This window comes from Macaca fascicularis, chromosome 9, assembly GCF_037993035.2.
Source record: "Macaca fascicularis isolate 582-1 chromosome 9, T2T-MFA8v1.1".
Lineage (NCBI taxonomy): Eukaryota > Metazoa > Chordata > Mammalia > Primates > Cercopithecidae > Macaca > Macaca fascicularis.
In genome coordinates this window covers 6,903,356-6,920,332 of record NC_088383.1, presented here as the reverse complement: position 1 = coordinate 6,920,332, position 16,977 = coordinate 6,903,356, and the positions used below count along the sequence as shown (strand labels likewise).

General features: G+C 47.0%; 1 protein-coding gene across 12 annotated transcripts in view; it reads left to right on the top strand.

The window, feature by feature from the left end:
- Positions 1-368: 368 nt before the first annotated feature.
- Positions 369-16,977, top strand: part of IL15RA (interleukin 15 receptor subunit alpha) — a 34,743-nt gene continuing 18,134 nt past the window's right edge. For 7 of the 12 annotated variants that reach the window (XR_012417431.1, XM_074000942.1, XM_045399516.3 and 4 more), the window contains exons 1-2: positions 369-1,010; positions 15,756-15,950. Coding sequence is in view for 10 of the 12 variants with exons in the window: in XM_074000942.1 (XP_073857043.1) it covers positions 923-1,010; positions 15,756-15,950 (283 nt within the window). In the remaining 2 variants the exon portion in view is untranslated. The remainder of the gene's footprint in view (positions 1,011-15,755; positions 15,951-16,977) is intronic. The other 5 variants (XM_065520259.2, XM_065520257.2, XM_065520258.2 and 2 more) reach the window with 3 other exon arrangements.

The following is a 16,977-nucleotide window of genomic DNA, read 5'->3' as shown; positions in this document are numbered from 1 at the left end:
TCCAATGTGACCCCTAGACCTGAGAATCTGCACTTCGGAGCTTACAGACTCGGTTCTCAGGCTTCACTTGAGACCCCAAGAAAGGAAAACCCCACCTGCCAAAGAGGGGGACGGTAGCCTGGAAGAACCTAAGGAAGCGAGGCGCAGAGCTGAAGCACTGTGGCTCCTCTCCCCCGTCACCCCACTCGGCCCCCTCTCCTAATATGAGGCATTTTCTGGGGGAGCAAAGCTGCAGCAGGAATTCGGCGAAGTGGCAGAGCTGGGACCCCAGCGGGCGCCGGGCGCCGCGGGAGCCAGCAGGTGGCGGGGCCTGCGCTCCGCCCGGGCCTGAGTGCACCAGGCAGGTGCCAGCGCCTCCGCACCGCGGCGACACCGCCGCCGGCACTCACCCAGGCCGGCAGCTCAGAAGCGATTGCAGAGCCCCGGAGGGAGACCAGGAAAGTCGAAGGCGGAGCAGCTGGAGGCGACCCGCGCGGGGCAAGGTCGAGTGGATCCGAGCCGCAGAGGGGTCTGGAGAGAGTCTGCTGTCTGATGGCTTTGCCCACTCTCTCCGCAGTGGGGACACCAGACCGAGTGCACGCTGGAGGTCCCGGAGCACGAGGAGCGCGGAGGACCGGGAGGTTCCCGGGCTTGCGTGGGTAAAGTCCTTGGTCCCCACCGAGCACGGCTCGTGCGTCCCCGGGACAGGGGTGGCTATGCGGGGCCGCGGCGGTCCGCAGGGCTCCTTCGCCAGCAGGGGTGGGGACGCTGAGTCACGGATCTGTCACCGCTCTGCACCTCTCCGAACCCTCGGGGGCCAAAGCAAAAGCGAAAGCGACTGCGCCTGGCGGGGCCGCAGGTCCCAGAGCCGAGCTCGCCACCTCCCCCGGGCCTGGGCAGCGTTCGCCGGGGGAGTCCAGCAGGACCCTGTAGAGTTGCGGCCATGGCCCCGCGGCGGGCGCGCGGCTCCCGGACCCTCGGCCTCCCGGCGCTGCTGCTGCTGCTGCTGCTCCGACCGCCAGCGACGCGGGGTAGGGAGCTGGGAGCAGGGGCGCCCGGGCGGGACCCGGGAGGGGGCCGGGACGTGGAGCTGTAGGGAACCGGGCTCCCCATCTCCCCCGGCCGTGCGGGGCGTCGGTGCCCTCGGGAGCGCGGTGCGCGCAGGCCCGGGCCGGGGAGGGGGCGCGGCGCCCGGCAGGAGCGACACGTGCCGGGAGCCGGGGTCGCAAGGAGAGCGCCGCCGCCGCGCCCGGGTCACCCACGTAAGGGAGCGGGCGGTCAGGCTGGGGTCTCCGAGGCCGAGGTCAGGAGCAGTTCTGCGAAGCCGGTTTTGGCCACCGGAGCGCGGAGCCGGCGGCGTCCAGCAGTTGGGAGACACGGGCTAGTGCGCTTCTCCCAGGCGCTGGGACAGCAGTGCGGCTGTTGCACGGCACGCGGTCCTCGGAGGGGTCCGGGAGAAACTACCCTCCCGACTCCCAGGCAAAAGTAAATTTTGTCAGTGGGAGCTGGGAGGGTGGGGAGGTGCCGTGTCCCGGGGGGAAAAGCGTCGGGCAAGTTGCACACTTGGGGACCTGGAAACAACTTCCAATTCTTAAGCGCTCAGGAAACCAGCAGAGGCCGTCGGGATCGGGTGGGGGCCAGCCTGGAGTCTACACTCGCATGAAAAGGGGGAAGAAATCTGATGATCGCTTGTATTCGAGAAGAAAGCGGGTCGCGGAGCTCTGATCTCGGCAGGGAGGATGGAATGAGCGATTCCTAGGGGTTTTGTCCCGGGAGCCAGAGGAAGGAGGAGAAACAGTAGCTGGGTCTAGCTCTATCCTTGCCAGCGCTTCTTTATCTTTTTATAGCCAGGGAGCTCTTGGAGGGTCTGATGAAAGCTACGAACTCCCTCGCCGGAAAAATGCGTGAATGCACATACTTACAAAATGTGGATATGATTTCGGGATCAAAGACCCACTGAAGGCCATCCATGGACTCTCTATCGGAGTTAGTAATTCCATGATCTGTGTGTGTTTTTCAGCGAGACCCCAATAATTTACATCCAGTCGGGCCAGTCTGCCCAGGCCCTGGCCTAAGCCATTCCACGCACAGTTGCTGCTGGCTGGTGTGGCCTGAACGCCCCCACTCCCCACCCCACCCCCACCCCAGCTCTGCGAATTTTCGTGAAGTTTCGTTTTCGTGAGACTCTGATGCTTGGATTTTCCCTCACATCTGAGAAGCAGAGTTATGTTGGTGACCTGGTTGCTTCCTCCCAGCTGGCTAGCAGTGTCACAGGCCCCCGATAGCTGGCAGCTGGGGCAGCTGGATTGCACAATGTGAAAGTGAAATGCAGCCTCAGTTAGAGCCCAGCAGAGAGGAGGCGTCTTCCTTAAAGACTGAGTGGATAGGGAGCACCACTGTGAGATCTCTAACCTCCTCAGCTGCACGGCCTTGCTTTTTGACCTTAGAAAGGTGTTGCTGCCTTCCCTTCCCAAAGCTCTCGATGTTTTTTTTTTTTTTTTCTTTTTCTTTCTTTCTTGTTTTCTTTTTTGAGATGGAGTCTCACTCTGTCGCCCCGGCTGGTGTGCAGTAGCGCGGTCTCGGCTCACTACAACCTCCGCCTCCCGGGTCCAAGCGATTCTCCTACCTCAGCCTCCTGAGTAGCTGGGATTACAGGCGCCCGCCACAACACCCGGTAACTTTTGTATTTTTAATAGAGACGGGGTTTCACCATGTTGGTCAGGCTGATCTTAAACTCCTGCCCTTGTGATCCGCCCGCCTCGGCCTTCCAAAGTGCTGGGATTACAGGCGTGAGCCACCACGCCCAGTCGATGGGTTTTTTTTTTTTTCTTCCTTTAACAGCCTTATTGAGGTATAATTGACAGACAATAAACTGCATATGTTGAAGTTGCACACTCTGATAAGTTTGGAGGTAAATGCATACATACTCATGAAACCATTGCCACCACCCAGAGTGAATACAACTATCACTCCCAAAGACTTCCTCATGCCCTGCACAATCCTCACCTCCCACCTCGCCCATCTCCCAGGCAACCACTTATCTGTTTTTTTGGTCACTATCAGTTTGATGCACTTTCTGGAATTTTTTATGAACAGAATTATACAGTAGGAACTCTTTCTTGTTTGGCTTCGTTCACAGACAGTAATTATTCTGAGAATTTATCCATGTTGTAATTTGTATAAATAGTTCACTGGGGCCGGGCGCAGTGGCTCGCCCCTGTAATCCCAGCACTTTGGGAGGCCGAGGCGGACAGATCACGAGGTCAGGAGATCGAGACCATCCTGGCTAACATGGTGAAACCCTGTCTCTACTAAAAGTACAAAAAAATTAGCCAGGCGTGTTGGCGGGCTCCTGTAGTCCCAGCTGCTGGGGAACCTGAGGCAGGAGAATGGCGTGAACCCGTGAGCCAAGATCGCACCACTGCACTCCAGCCTGGGTGACAGAGGGAGACTCCGTTTCTAAAAAAAAAAAAAAAAAAAAAAAGTTCACTGGTTTCTACCACTGAGTAGTATTCTACCCACAGCTAGCCCACCATTTGTTTACCATTCACTTGTTAAGGGACATTTGGTTTGTTTCCAGTTTGCGACTATTACATAGAAAGCTGCTCTGAACACTGACATACAGGTTTCTGATGGACACATGCTTTCATTTCTCATGGGTAGAGAATGGTTGGGAGTAGAGCAGCTGTGCTATATGGCAGGTGTATGTTTAATTTTTTTTTTTTTTTTGAAACAGCCCTACACCATTGTTGCCCAAGCTGGAGTGCAGTAGCATGATTATAGCTCACTGCAGCCTTGACCACTCAGGTGTTTAATTTTTATTTATTTTTTAATTTATTTATTTTGAGACAGAGTCTCACTCCGTCACCCAGACTGGAGTGCAGTGGCTCCATCTCTGCTCATTGCAACCTCTGCCTCTCGGGTTCAAGAGATTCTCCTGCCTCAGTCTCCTGAGTAGCTGGGACTACAGACATGCACCACCACACCTGGCTAATTTTTGTATTTTTAGTGGAGATGGGGTTTCACCATGTTGGCCAGGCTAGTCTTGAACTCCTGACCTCAGGTGATCTGCCTGCCTTGGCCTTCCAATGTGCTGGGATTACAGGTGTGAGCCACCACACCTGGCCTCAGAAGTTTAATTTTTAAAGAAACTGCTAAACCATTTCCCAAAGTTGTACTATTTTACATTCCCACAGCAGTGTAGGGAAGTTCTAGTTCCTTCACACCTTTGTCAGCCCTTGGTATGATGAGTCTTTTTAATTTCACCCATTCTAATAGGTATGTAGGGGGTTTCTCCTTGTAGTTTTAATTTGCGTTTTTCTGACAGCTAGTGATGTTGAGCATCTTGTCATGTGCTTATTTGCCATGTATATATCTTCTCTGGTAGTGTCTGTTTATATCTTTTTTGCTCTTTTAAAACTTGAGTTGTATCAGCTGGGTGTGGTGGCTCACACCTGTAATCACAGCACTCTGGGAGGCCACCGCGGGCAGATCACCTGAGGCCAGGAGTTGGAGACCAGCCAGGTCAACATGGTAAAATCCCTTCTCTACTAAAAATACAAAAATTAGCCAGCTGTGGTAGCCCATGCCTGTAATGTCAGCTACTCAGGAGGGTGAGGCAGGAGAATCACTTGAACCCTGGAGGCAGAGGTTGCAGTGAGCTGAGATTGCGCCACTGCACTCCGGCCTGGGCGACAGAACGAGACTCTTTTTTTTGAGTCTGTCTTAAGAATAAAAAATTGAGTTGTATCATTATTGAATTTTGGGAGTTCTTTATATACTCTGGATACAAGGCCCTAATCTGGTATAAGATTTGCAAATATTTTCTCAGATTCTGTGGCTTACCCTTTCTCTTAGCAGTGTCTTTTGAAAAGCAGAAGTTTTTAATTTTTATGAAGTCTAATTTATTAATTTGTTATGTTGTGTTTTGGGCTTTTGGTGTCATATCTAAGAAATATTTGCCTAGCCTAAGGTTACAAAGGTTTACTTCTATGCATTCCTGTAGAAGTTTTATAGCTTTAGGGTTTACATTTATGGCTGTGATCCATTTTGAATTAATTTTGTTTATAATGTGAGGCACGAATTGAAGGTTGTTTTGGGGTTTTATTCATTTCTATTTATGCATATCCAATTATTCCAGCATCCTTTATTGAAAAGATTATCTTCACTGACTTGCTCTTATGCCTTTTGAACATCAGTCAGCCATATGTGGGTAGGTTGGTTGCAGTACACGAAACACCACTACACAAAAGTTAGTTCTATTTCTATACATTCACAATGAACAATTAGAAATTAAAATTTTTTAAAAAGTCATTTGAAATAACATTAAAAAGCATTACTTATGGATAAATCTAACAAAAGGTGTAAAAGACTTGAATATGGAAAACCACAAACCATTGCTTAGAGAAATGAAAGAACTAAACCAATGGAGAGATATACCATGTTCATGGGTTGGAGAAATCAATATCACTAAGGTGTGAAGTCTCTCCAGATAAAAATTCCAGCAGGTTTGCTTGCAGAAATTGACAAAACTATTCCAAAATTCACATGTAAATGCAAAAGACCTAGTATGGTCAAAACAGAACTGAGTTGGAAGCACACGACTTCCTGATTGTGAGACTTAATATGAAGTAACAGTAATCAAGACAGTGTGATGTTGGCATTAAAGATGGGCAGAGGGATGACAGAGCAGAAGATACCTGATGTTTTTAAATGAGCTTGGAAGAGAAGTGGACCCAAACTGTTAAATTTGCTACATGGTAGTATGATTCTGGTATGAAATTGTAGAGAACAGCACATTCTCATCACTGAGAGAGTAAATAACATTGTCTCCAGCTTGTATATGGAAAACCAGAAACCATTGCTTAGAGAAATTAAAGAACTAAATCAATGGAGAGATATACCATGTTCATGGGTTGGATAAATCAATATCACTAAGGGGTGGAGTCTCCTTCTTGTGCTACTAGGCATTTCAGTCTGAAAGATTGCGGGCGATGGCCAAAAGCAGCTGAGAAGACAATGCTTTCTTTGAAGACAAATATCCCTAGCCACCTATTTCAGTTTGCTTTTTTATATAAGGTATAAGCTCACTTGGGGGTGTTTTCACACCTTTTTATGTGTCTTTAAGTATTTTTAAGCCATTTTTGAGAACTCTAGGGGTCTTTTCCCAAACCTTTTATTTTTTATTTCCTATCCATTTTATCTAGTTGTTACTGCTTCTGTGCCCCTACTGATAGCAAAAAAGTGGTGAAAACATAAGCACACAAAACATGAGATTTGTCGAAATCAACCTAAATGTTAAACAGCAGAGGACTGCGTGAATAAAATGGAGTTGTTTTCAAGTAGTAGACATCATGTGATTCATGTTTTACTAGAAGATCAAGAAGTAGTTGTCATTGAATAGGGAATATGTCATGTTGGTCATATGCGGCCGTGTATGCAGTTGTCTGCCTTTTCTTATTTTTTCTGCCATAATTTGAATTGTTCTGTAATAAGAAAAGTAAATAAATAAAATTACAAAAGAAATAGCACGATTAAGATCTAGAATTTTGGAGTTTTTTCTAATTCACCTTTAATTATAGCTGATCTTGTCTGGCAATGTTTTCATGACTTTACAAAAGCTTGTCCAATTCATAAAAGCTTGTCCACTGCACTCCAGCCTGGGCGACAAAGCGAGAGTCTGTCTCAAAAATAACAATAAACATAATAATAGTAATAACAATATGTATCTAAATGAATAAATATATATAAAACTCCTCAGTATATATCCTGGGAGTCATATCAGTGTTGCTCATCGGACATAGTTGATGTGATTTGAATGCTTCTTCTTGGAAAGGCTTGATTCCCTTCTGTGCAGTGGGGAGCCCCTGAGGGTTTCTGTGCAGGGGAACATTACTGGAACTGCATGGTGAAAAGGTTGCTCTTGTGTAGAGTGTGAAAAATGAACTGTAGTCAGGAGAGTCCAGAGAATAGGAGCTATGTTGAGGCTTTTGCAATCGTTCTGGTGGGTGGTGATGAAATCCTGAATGCAGGCGGTGTCAATGCAGGAGGCAGAAGAGGCCGGATGTCTTCTCGAGTCCTAAAATTATAGAATGCATTTCATTATTTTCCTTTCATTTGCTCTTTAACCTGTAGCCCTCAACTCTCGCAAGCCTCCAAAAATCATTATTTAAGGATTTGAGCTATGGAGAAATTCACCTGGCACACAAGAGGTGGGTCGGGAAGCTCAGTTAATGAGTCTGAGAGAGAAAGAAAAGAATTGCCAAGTTTCAGGCAGTGAGCTGGAGACAGTCTGTACTTGTAGCCAGCTCCAAAAGGAAGTGTGTTGACTTGGCTGACATTTCAGCGGGGCAAATAAGGAAGGAAGGTGGTGGGTGACTGTGAGGCCAGAGGCCTCTGCCTTTTCCGTACACCAGCTCCACAGTGAGCTTCCTGAGGGCAGGAACCACATCTGACACTTCTCTGAATCCTACTGCCCTTAGCTCGTGCAGGCATTTGAAAGGTGCTGTAAGCGAGGAGAATGTTGGAGTCGATTCTGACTCTGCTTACAGGGCAGGGGGACCACGCTAACCCGACAACCTCTGAACTCTGGATATGAAACCAGGGCCGAGGCTGCCAGCTCTTATTAGACTCTGTACACCAACCTGATAGATAAGGAGCTCTGATTCACAGGTTCTGGGAAGCAGAAAGAGGTGTGGCCCATACACTATTTTGGTAACTTCATTTAAATGATCGTTAGGACTTGTTGTATATGTTTTTGGCTACTTCAGAGTTTTGAAAGTCCCAGAGCCATAAGTTTACTCCAATTTCCATTACTTCATAATTCCGGTATATGTATTCAGAAAATATCTATTGTATACCAGGCTTAGGAACGTGAGAGTACCAGAGACTGTAAACTATACATACCATCTGCAAGGAGCTTATAATATTGTAAACAAGGTGAGACTTGTTTACATTGAATAACTAGGGAACAATGTTATGAGAAAATATATAGAAAGTATAATTGAAGTATCTAAAGATATGATTCAGGCATGTGGAAATGAAGTTATTGCTTCAATTAAATGTATTATCTCTGGAGGATGGCTTGAGTTCAGGAGTTTGAACCAGGCTAGGCAACATGGTGAGACCCCGTCTCTAGGTTAAAAAAAAAAAAAAAAATTAGCCAGGCACGGTGGCATGCGCCTCTAGTCCCAGCTACTCAGGAGGCTGAGGCAGGAGGATTGCTTGAGGCCAGGAGTTTGAGGCTGCAGTGGGGCATAATCGTACCATTACACGCTAGCCTGGGTGACAGAGCTAGACCCTGTCTCAAAATAAAATAAAATAATAAAATAATAATGAAATAAAATAAAATCATTTTAAAAATAAAATAATAAAATGAAACAGTGTTAGTAATATCTCCAATATAGTGATGAGACAGTCCAACTTTACAAAGTAAGTAACTGGCCATCATTTGCCTGGTTGGATTGGCTGCAGTACAATTGATATCCTTGTACATTCAAACATCATCTATTCACGGATTTATCTTGGTTTGAGGACCGTTCATAATGGAAGAACCACTGATAAGACTTCCTTTCTCAGCAAAATGACAGAGTAGATACCGAAAAACCCCAGAAATGATAAATAGTGTAGTGCAAATGCCTTTTAAAATCCTTAGCTAATCAATAACAATCAACTGTTTAAAGCAAAATAATAACAATGTGTCATAGGGTATAATGTATGTCAAAGCAAAACGTATAACAACAATAGCACAAGGGCTTGGGGGAGAGACTGGAAGTCTGCTGTTTCAGATCCTTACAGGATATGTATGCGGTGGTATAACATCACCGGAAGGAAAACTGTGATAAGGTAAAGATATATAGTGGATGCCCTAAAACAACCACTAAAATAGTACAATGAGTTATAGTTAATAACCAACAAAGGTGATAAAATGGAATCATAAAACATACTCGGAGAATCCATGATGTGATCATCTCTATAGAAAATCATATGGAATCTACAAAGCTGCTATTAGACTAGAATAGAATCTACAAAGCTACTGCACCGAGCCTATTCTTTATCAAATTTACTCCCAGCTACCCTTGCACTTTTCCAGGGGCATGTACCAACAACTGTAACTAAACAACACCAGTCGCTTCCTGCAGAGTGGAGCTGTGTCCGTCGGTTCATCCACTTTCTCTCCAACGCACTATATCCCAGGAATAGAAAGCATTCCAAAATGTACGAATGACCAACCAGAACTGAAAGCAACAGCAGCCTTTGGGAAAAGGATGCTTCATGGGGAACAAGGTGTCTTTGCAGTTGCAAAGAAATGGTCTGATCTTGGCCGGGCGCGGTGGCTTACGCCTGTAATCTCAACACTTTGGGAGGCCAAAGCAGGTGGATCACAAGGTCAAGAGATCGAGGCCATCCTGGCCAACATGGTGAAACCCCGTCTCTACTAAAAATACAAAAAGTAGCTGGATGTGGTAGCGCACGCCTGTAGTCCCAGCTACGCAGGAGGCTGAGGCAGGAGAATTGCTTGAACCCAGGAGGCGGAGGTTGCAATGAGCCAAAATCATGCCACTGCACTCCAACCTGGCGACAGAGTGAAACTCCGTCTAAAAAAAAGAAAGAAAGAAAGAAAGAAAGAAAGAAAGAAAGAAAGAAAGAAAGAAAGAAAGAAAGAAAGAAAGAAAGAAAGAAAGAAAGAAAGAAAGAAAGAAAGAAAAAAAAAAGTAAAAGAAATGGCCCGATCTTGCAAGTAACTGTGTGGCATTTGGGATAAGGGAGGGGTTCTTAGACTCCCCCCGCCTTCCGAGGTTTCAGAATAACTCATGGCAGGGTTTTCAGTCCTGGGGAGACCAGGAGCTGACTCTATGAGCTGGCAAGGTCTCTCCAGGGCCAAGACAGCCATGCTAAAGAGAAGGCTGGGGGTGAGGAAAGACCAGTTAGTCACTCCCCCAACTAAAATCCAGTCTTTCTCTTGACTTTTCGCCTGGGGACCTCGTGTCTCCCTTGTTTTCTGGAGTCACTGCCCTGTGGCTGGTGGGAGACTGACTGTTCAGCCACCAATGATATAATAGCACCCAGAGAGGAACACATGTCCAGGTCGATTCAGGCTGTCACAGAAGGAAGGAATATTTTATCACAGAGCAGAGTCTTGTGTTTCCTTTTTTTTTTTTTTTTTTTTTTTTTTTTTTTTTTTTTTTTTTGAGACGGAGTCTCGCTCTGTCGCCCAGGCTGGAGTGCAGTGGCCGGATCTCAGCTCACTGCAAGCTCCGCCTCCCGGGTTCACGCCATTCTCCTGCCTCAGCCTCCCGAGTAGCTGGGACTACAGGCGCCCACAACCGCGCCCGGCTAATTTTTTGTATTTTTAGTAGAGACGGGGTTTCACCGTGGTCTCGATCTCCTGACCTTGTGATCCGCCCGCCTCGGCCTCCCAAAGTGCTGGGATTACAGGCGTGAGCCACCGCGCCCGGCCGAGTCTTGTGTTTTCATGGGACTATCCATTCTGACCTGCTATCAGATGTTTCTGGAGTTGATTTGAGCTGATTTTTATGGTTATTCCTCTCTGCCCTGCCCTACCCCCACTGCCTACCTAAGTATTTTCCCAGATATTTTAACATAAAACAAAGCAGCACAGGTGCAGGTATAAGATTTTGGTAGCAGGGAGTGAAACCTACAGTTCTACCAAGCTAAACGCGCACATGTGCACACATGAGGGGGTGGATTTTTGAGACGGAGGTGGGAGAATTTGATCCAGTTAAAAGCTATTAGAATAGAAATTCAGGGCCTAACACGGTGGTTCATGCCTGTAATCCCAGCACTTTGGGAGGCCGAGGCGGGCAGATCATTTGAGGTCAGGAGTTCAAGACCAGCCTGGCCAACATAGTGAAACCCTGTCTCTACTAAAAACACAAAAATTAGCCGGGCATGGTGGCAGGTGCCTGTAGTCTGAGCTACTCAGGAAGCTGAGGCAGGAGAATCACTTGAGCCTGGGAGGCAGAAGCTGCACCTGCAGTGAGCTGAGATCACACCCGTGCACTCCAGCCTGGGTGAGAGAGTGAGACTGTCTCAAAAAAAAACAAAAAAAGAAAAGAAAAGAAAAGAAAAGAAATTCAGAAGAGCATAGTAAGAGGAACCTATAAATTGATTCATTGATAGAATCAATTCCATGACCTGAAAGGGTATGAACAAGGTATTACTCATGACTTTAAGAGAAATTTTAAATGAGTGCCAAAAACTCCCTTGTCGGGCCAGGCAGAGTGATTCATACCTATAATTCCAGGACTTTGGAAGGCCCCGGAGGGCAGATCACTTGAGGTCAGGAGTTCGAGACCAGTCTAGCCAATATGGTGAAACCCCATCTCTATTGAAAATACAAAAATTTGCTGGGCGTGGTGGCACACGCCTATAATCCCAACTACTTCAGAGGCTGAGGCAGGAGAATCGCTTGAACCTGGGAGGCGGAGATTGCAGGCAGTGAGCCAAGACTGTGCCATTGCACTCCCAGCCTGGGTGACAAGAGTGAGACTGTCTCAAAAAAAAAAAAAAAAAAAAAAACAAGACAAATTTACTTAATTAGTCTCCTACTGACAACATACAAGATTAGTTACAGATACTGGCTGTTATAATCCATAACTTTGTATATACTCAGTTTGCAAATATACCAGCATATCTGTGAAATAAATTCTTAGGGGTGGAATTGCTAGGTTAAGGAATATGTTGTAACACTGTCTCGCAGGTATGCAGACATATCTGTAAGATAAATTGCTAGGAGCAGAATTGTGGGGTCAGAAAGCATGTACCTCTATAATCTTCGAGACTGTAAATATGCCCTCACTAGGGTGTTACAAGCAATCTGAAAGTTCTGGTTGACCGAAAAGGTTTATTATTCAACTTTCAGCTCTTTTCTGATTTGGCAGCTAGAAGTGCCGTCTCCTGTAGCTTTCTTTTTAACACTTCTTTCATTGTGAATAAGATTGAGCATTTTAAAATATATTTAAGAGCCATTTGTATTTCCTTTTCTGTAAGCTTCCTATTTTATCTTTTTCTTGTTTTCCCATGGGATTTGGCACACTTTTTGCTGATTTTCAAGGGCTTTTAACATATATGAGGAGGTCAGGTATGGTGGTTCACACCTGTAATCCTAGCACTTTGGGAGGTGGAGGCGGGCAGATAACTTGAGCTCAGGAGTTTGAGACCAACCTGGGTAACATGGTGAAACCCAGTCTCTAAAAAAAAAATATATATATATATGTATATACACACACATAAACTTAAATATATATAAACATATGTAAACATATGTATAAACATAAATATACACATATATAAAAATATATACATATATATAAACTTATCCAGGCATGGTGGCATGTGCTTGTGGTCCCAGCTACTGGAGAGGCTGAGGTGGGAGGATCACTTGAGCCCAGGAGGTTGAGGTTGCAACAAGCCATGATCGTACCACTGTACTCCAGCAAGACCCTGTCTCCAAAAACAAAAACAAAAACATATGAGAGGAATGGCCCTATATAACATGGGATGCAATTTCTTTTTCATTTCACCATTTGCCTCCGGTTGATGCTGGGTTTTGCCACACGGAAACTATTTTATTTTGAAATGGGCTAGATCACCTTAGTCAACCTCAGTTACCAGGTCTGCGCTGATGCACTGGGCAATTGGTCTTACTAACAAAACAAATGCAGTACTTTGCGTAAAGGCTACATAGAGCAGGGGTTGGCAAACTTTTCCTGTAAAGGGACAGATAGTAACTATTTTACACTCTGCGGGTAGGCAGGTCTCTGTTCCAACTATGCAGCTCTGCCATTGCGCGTGAAAGCTGCCATTGACAAGACATTAATGAATGAGAGAGGCATAAAATGTTACTCTCAATAACAGGTGGAGGCTGGATGGGGCCTGTGGGCCACAGCCTACTGACCTCCGCACAGAGGCCGCCAGGGGCCTCCCTATCCCAGGCTGCAAATCTTCCTGCCACTGCATTTGGTCTCCCCGTCAATCTACCCCGAGGCGGCAGGAAGATGACCTCACTCAGTTCTCTTGTCTGGGACCTAGCCTTTGCACCAACTGCTCAGCAGGGACTTACCGAGAGCTTCCTGACCTGGAACCAAAGAGACAAGCCCCAGCAGCTGGAGGCAGCCCGTTGGTTTCTGTGTTTTACAGCTGCCTTGGTAACCCCCATCGCTGCCCTGTACCAGTGTCTTAGCCAGTGACACTCAGGGCCTAGACACACTCAAATAGTGGGGAGTCTGGGGGAGATGTTTCTGGCCACGTCCCCATGGGCACCAGGACCCAGAGTGCCCTCCAGCACTGCCCACCCTCAGCCCCTCCACACCCAAACCATTTCTTACTCATCTTTTCGATGCACAAGAAAACCTAATAATGTGATTCGTTCATAAGAAAAATAGTAAAAAGAAAATCTTACAGTTATTTAAAGTGCCTAAAGAAAAACCTTGCTTTTTAAATTTAGCCACAATTGAATCGTTCAGACCAGGCATGATGGCTCACGCCTGTAATCCTAGCAGTTTTCGAGGCCAGGCAGGAGGATCGCTTGACCCCAGGAGTTCAAGACCAGCCTGGGCAATATAGAGAGACCCCCATTTCTACAAAACAAACAAACAAACAAACCAAACAAACGAAAAACAAATTAACCGAGCATGGTGGTACATGCCTGTGGTCCCAGCTACTCAGGAGTCTGAGGTGGTAGGATTGCTTGAGCCTGGGAGGTTGAGGCTGTGGTGAGCTACAATCACACCACTGCACTCTACCTCCAGGGACAGAGTGAGACTTTATCTTATATAAAAAAAATCTTTCTGGCATTGGACAAGACCTCATCTTAAACAAGGAAAAGCCAACCATATTGGCATACATTAGCTGCCTCCTTGCCGTTTAAGAACTAAGGGCGATCCTTTTGGAGTTTCTTTATAGAACCACAGTCTACAAAATTGGTGCCAAAGGGGATTGTATGTTAACTGCCATGAAGGCCTTGAATAGATTCTTTCCTGGGATCCACAGATTTTTATATTAGGTACATGATCAATAACACCAACCTCATTCATTTTTGCCTACTGGAAAACAAGTCAACCTTTCTTTTTTACAGGTTTCATTGTTGTTGTTGTTACGTAACGTAGGAAAAAAGCCTGAAGTTCTCCTATAGCTCACTCAAGTCAGGTTGTCTTTAACATTTATGTTATGTGCTTTTACATAGGAAAGGAAATTTTTAAGGACAAAGAAATATCAATAGTTGTTAATAAATAATTATCAACAACAACTAAAAGCCATTAGTGAATACAGTGTCCCCAGAATGGAAATGGAAGTGACACCCATTTCCATCTTTTCTTTGCTTCTGAGGCCAATCCCCTTAGATGTGGACTCGTAAAACCCCTCATTTCCACAGAACTGAGCTCCTGCACCATTGCCGGATGTGTAGCTGAAGTTTGGAGTCTGAGTCCAATTCCACCTGTCACAAACGTAAAGCTGTCTGGAGCAATTCATCTTGCTTCTGGTTTCTTCTGAAAAAGAGAGGATAATGAGATAAACTGGTTACAAAGGTAGAAATGAAATAAATTGAACTCACTTCTATGAGAAAGTCAGGCTGAAGACTGTGGTTGAGTAACAGAGTTCATCCATTCGTTCTTCCAACAAGGATTTCTTGAGTACCTACTAGTTTCAGGTATAGTGCTGGGCTCAGGATCCCAGTGTTAGCAAAAACAGATGTGGCCCTACCCTCATCTGGCTCAGAGCACACACAGTGGGATGCGCGTGAATTACATAATCTCAACATCTCCAATACAAACTGTGGAAGAGACTAGGGGAGAAAGAACTCAGCCCAGGCCCTTGTGTACTCAGGGAGAGGGACGGTCTTCCTTAGGAGGCGGTGTTTCAGTGAGCTAGGAAGGGTGGTGGGAGACAGAGTGCCACGGTGGGTTGTGCTTGGGAAGAGGTGGGTAGCGTGGTGAGTGGTGTGAGGGGAGCCCAAGACCATTATGGCTGGGGGAAGAGAGCTAGAGGGGCTGGCCGAGCCCTGAAGACTTCGTAAAGATTTGTTTTTATTCTAAGAGTACTGGTGGTCAGGGACGAGTGAAGTTGTCAAAGGTGCATTTCTTTTCTTTTCTTTTTTTTTTTTTTTTTTTTTTTCTTGAGACAGGGTCTCACTCTGTCGCCCAGGCTAGAGTGCAATGGTGTGATCTGGGCTCACTGCAACCTCTGTCTCCCAGGTTCAAGCAATTCTCCTGCCTCAGCCTCCCCAGTAGCTGGGATTACAGGTGCGTGCTACCATGCCCGGCTAATTTTTTGTATTTTTAGTAAAGATGGGGTTTCACTATGTTGGCCAGGCTCAAAGATGCATTTCTAAAGGTGATGCTGGCCGCAGAGGCCTGTGGGAGAGCCTGCAGGGGGCCTATCTGGAGGCAGTTGCTGTCGTTCAGTGAGAATTGGAGGCTCTGTCCACAGTGGAGAGGGATGAAGACTACTGAGGGCTTGGAGAGGAGTGGGAAATGAACGGAGAGGATGTTTCATCGATGACCCTCTCCCCACGCCCCCATCTCTAGTTTTGCTGACTGATTGGCACTTCAGGTGAGGCTCTGGGAAGGCTTCTGGGTGATGGATGCCCTTCCTGCACATCCTCCATGTGCCTGGCACCTGGGGCTTTTCCTAAGGCACCCCTAGGATAAGCTGAACTCAGCCCTAAAGTTACTGACTACCGCCGCGTGTGCCTGGAGAACGCGTCTTACAAGTGGAAACCTCTTCACCCTCCCCTGTCCTCTGCACTTTTGCAGGCATCACGTGCCCTCCCCCAGTGTCCGTGGAACACGCAGACATCCGGGTCAAGAGCTACAGCTTGTACTCCAGGGAGCGGTACATTTGTAACTCTGGTTTCAAGCGTAAAGCCGGCACGTCCAGCCTGACTGAGTGCGTGCTGAACAAGGCCACGAACATCGCCCACTGGACAACCCCCAGTCTCAAATGCATTAGTGAGTAGCCCACGCCACCCCACCCTCCTCCCTCCCCCACCCTGCCAAGGCAGCACAGAGAGAAGATACCATCTCAGGGGTCAAGGGATCTATGCTGAGGTCTGAGGCTAAAGGCACCAGTGGGGGCCGGGCATGGTAGCTCACACCTGTAATCCCAGCACTTTGGAAGGCTGAGGTGGGAGGATCACTTGAGGTCAGGAGTTCTAGATCAGCCTGGCCAACATGGTGAAACCCTGTCTCTATTAAAAATACAAAAATTAGCCGGGCATGGTGGCATGTGCTTGTAATCCCAGCTACTCGGGAGGCTGAGACAGGAGAATTGCTTGAACCTGGGAGGTAGAGGTTGCAGTGAGCCGAGATCACACCACTGCACTCCAGCCTGGGTGACACAGCAAGACTCCATCTCAAAAAAAAAAAAAAAAAAAAAAAAAAAAAAAAAAAAAAGACACCAGTGGGATCCTCAGCAACAGCTCCTGACGTTGGAAATACACAGGTGCTGGGGTCACAGAATTCTGGGTTTCAATCCTGGCTTTGCCGCCTACCACCCAGGAGGCCTTGGGCGGCTCTTGTGACGTTCTGGCACTCTGGCTGGTCATCTGGAAAACGGACTTGATATCCACACTGCGGGCTGTGGGAGGGTGGCGTGAACCCTGGTACTTGTTAACTCTTATTACATGTAGTGCTTTGATTTGAGATGATGCTGGCAAGAGAATTTGGCTGCAGAGCTGGGTGGGCACTCACGAGCACACTAGTGTGCGAAATTTTGGGATTTCTCATGAGAAGGTGGATGTTGGAAGCCATCACTGCTCCTCGCTCATTACCCAGCCCCGAGGATGGGCGCAGGCCCTGCAGCAGGGCTGCCCTGTGCTCAGTCAGCTGTGCATGGTGTCCAGCAGGAGGGAGGGAAGGTGGCAAGAATCGACTTTTTTTTACCTGCACCTGGATAAACATCCCAGAAGCGGCCAAACCGCCTCGGGTGGGAGCCACTTGGGGCTGTTTCTGGAACACTCAGGCCTGCTTCTGCCCC